Source organism: Plasmodium gaboni, chromosome 13, assembly GCF_001602025.1.
Source record: "Plasmodium gaboni strain SY75 chromosome 13, whole genome shotgun sequence".
NCBI lineage: Eukaryota > Apicomplexa > Aconoidasida > Haemosporida > Plasmodiidae > Plasmodium > Plasmodium gaboni.
In genome coordinates this window covers 1-2,500 of record NC_031493.1, presented here as the reverse complement: position 1 = coordinate 2,500, position 2,500 = coordinate 1, and the positions used below count along the sequence as shown (strand labels likewise).

At 19.9% G+C, this 2,500-nt stretch overlaps 1 protein-coding gene across 1 annotated transcript; it reads right to left on the bottom strand.

Moving 5' to 3' along the window:
* Positions 1-715: 715 nt before the first annotated feature.
* Positions 716-2,254, bottom strand: PGSY75_1301400 (exported protein (hyp12); the record flags this gene model as incomplete). The annotated part of the gene is made up of 2 exons (XM_018787081.1): positions 716-2,032; positions 2,180-2,254. The coding sequence occupies 2 exons, from the start codon at positions 2,252-2,254 to the stop codon at positions 716-718; spliced, it is 1,392 nt and encodes a 463-aa protein (XP_018639823.1).
* Positions 2,255-2,500: the final 246 nt, after the last annotated feature.

The window sequence follows — 2,500 nt, the reverse complement described above, 5'->3', positions numbered from 1 at the left end:
GTTTTTACAAGGAAATAATCATTGATGTATATTATATATGATAACGAATAAAATATTATATAACCTACGTGTATATTTATATTAATGTAATAATCTTTTTTATTTTGTTGATACTGAACGAAATATTTGTTAAATTGCTATTATTCTTATAAAATATATAACTTTCTATAAAATGAAAATTTATATGGAATATTATATTTATAAAATAGTATTATATATATATCTTTATAATTTTTTGTAAATATTTGTAAAAGTATATTATGAAATCTTTGAAAAATATAATAATGTGTATAAAATATATTCAATATTTTACATATGAATTTTAATAAAAATAAAATAAGAAATATAATTTTGGCTTATTATTATTATTATTATTAATTTAATATTAAATTAATTAAAAAAATAGTTATATCTTATATATATTAAGACATAATATTGCATTTATATATGTATATTTAAAAACGAATACACATAACAAAATTTATAAGAAAATTAATAAATAAGTATAGCAATATGTATATATATATATATATATATATTTAAACAATGTAATGTATGAAAACATATATAATTAAAATGCAAATTTTGTAAAAGGAAATTAAAACAAAATACTGAAAAATAGTTGTATTGTTTAATGGAAAAAAAATATATACGTGATTTAATACATATTTGAATGACAAATATGATTATATGATAAATTTAAATATTTAGTTTATTAAAATATACATCTGTTTCTAAGAACCTTATTTCTTCTATCATTTATTTTCTTTTGTTTTTCCTTTTGACTTTTTTCATGTTTTTCCTTTAGTTCTTTTTTCTCCAAATATACTTTTTCCTGTTCTTGTTTTTCTAATTCCATTTTTTGTTGTTTTCGCATTTCTCTTATTTGTTGTTTTTCCTTTTTTTCTTTTTCCTTCTTTAATTTTTTCTCTAATTTTTCTCTTTTTTTTTCTAGTTTTGCTTGCTTTTTCTTTTCAGTTTTTTCACTGTCTTCATAATAATACATATGTTTGAATAATTTGGGGTTCTTTAAACATTCAATATCATTCTCTATATTTTTAAAATCTACAATACTACAAATTACGTGATTTTTTGTGTACTTTTGTATATCCAACTCAATTTTCTTATATAATTCAAGTTGATAATCCGGATGTCTTTTAGTCATATAATAATGTAAGAATTCTTTAAATATATTTTTTACGTCTTCCGTAAGATCCATATTGTCTATTATGCTATCAGTGTAATTTTTTTTTCGAATATTTAAATTGCTATGTGTCTTTAATTCATATAAAGTTTTATCTAATAAATAATCTGTATTAACATTATGTTTAGGTGTATTAATATTATTTCTTTTTGTCAATGTATCTTCAGAGGTATCTGTTAAAATAGGTATCAATTCACAATATTTATCTTGTTCTTCATTTTCATTTTCATCTTCATTTTCATCTTCATTTTCATTTTCATTTTCATCTTCATTTTCATTTTCATCTTCATTTTCATCTTCATTTTCATTTTCATTTTCATCTTCATTTTCATCTTCAACTTCAACTTCATCTTCGTCTTCGTCTTCGTCATTTTCATTATCATCTTCCTCGTCTTCCTGTTCTTCATTTTCATCGTCTACTTCATATTGATTTTTTTCTACATCATATTCATATTGATTTTCTTCTACATCATATTCATATTGATTTTCTTCTACATCATATTCATATTCTTCGTCTTCATCATCATTTTCTTCATGTTCAGTTTCTTCATGTTCAGTTTCTTCGTCTTCAGTTTCTTCGTCTTCATCATCATCTTCTTCATCTTCAGCTTCTTCGTCTTCATCATCATGTTCATCATCGTCTTCTTCATCATCGTCTTCTTCATCATCATCTTCATCATCGTCATCTTCATCATCGTCATCTTCATATTTTTTCCTGGTCTTTTTTGAAGAACCATATGAAGATGGCTCTGCTAACAATCTAAAATGTTTCGAATATAATCCATTATATATTCTTTCTTGAATTTCAGAAGATTTTTCCAGAATATTCTAAAAGTAAAAAATATAAAATATAATACTAAATTTTAAAAAAACAATTCAGCAGATAATATATAATACTATGTAAACATATAAAAAAAGAAATAAAATTTTTTTTTTTTTAATTTCACATATATATATATATTTTAATTTTCTTACATTGTTAATTGATAATAACAGTAATAGAACTAGAAATACTAATGAAAAAAATATATTTGTAGTAGATGAAAACATTTTATATAATATATATAATTTAATGTTTCTTGAATATGTTACTAAAGTTGAGAAATTATATGAAAAATATTTCTTAAATATATATATTCTTTTTATGTATTATATAATAACGGTTGCTTAATAATTATAGAATCAATATGTATATAAATATATATATATATTTTTTAATTATTAAAATGTTTTCCAAAAAGGTACATTTTCTTTTTTTTTTTTTTTTTTTTATATTTTTTTTTTTTTTTTTTTTAT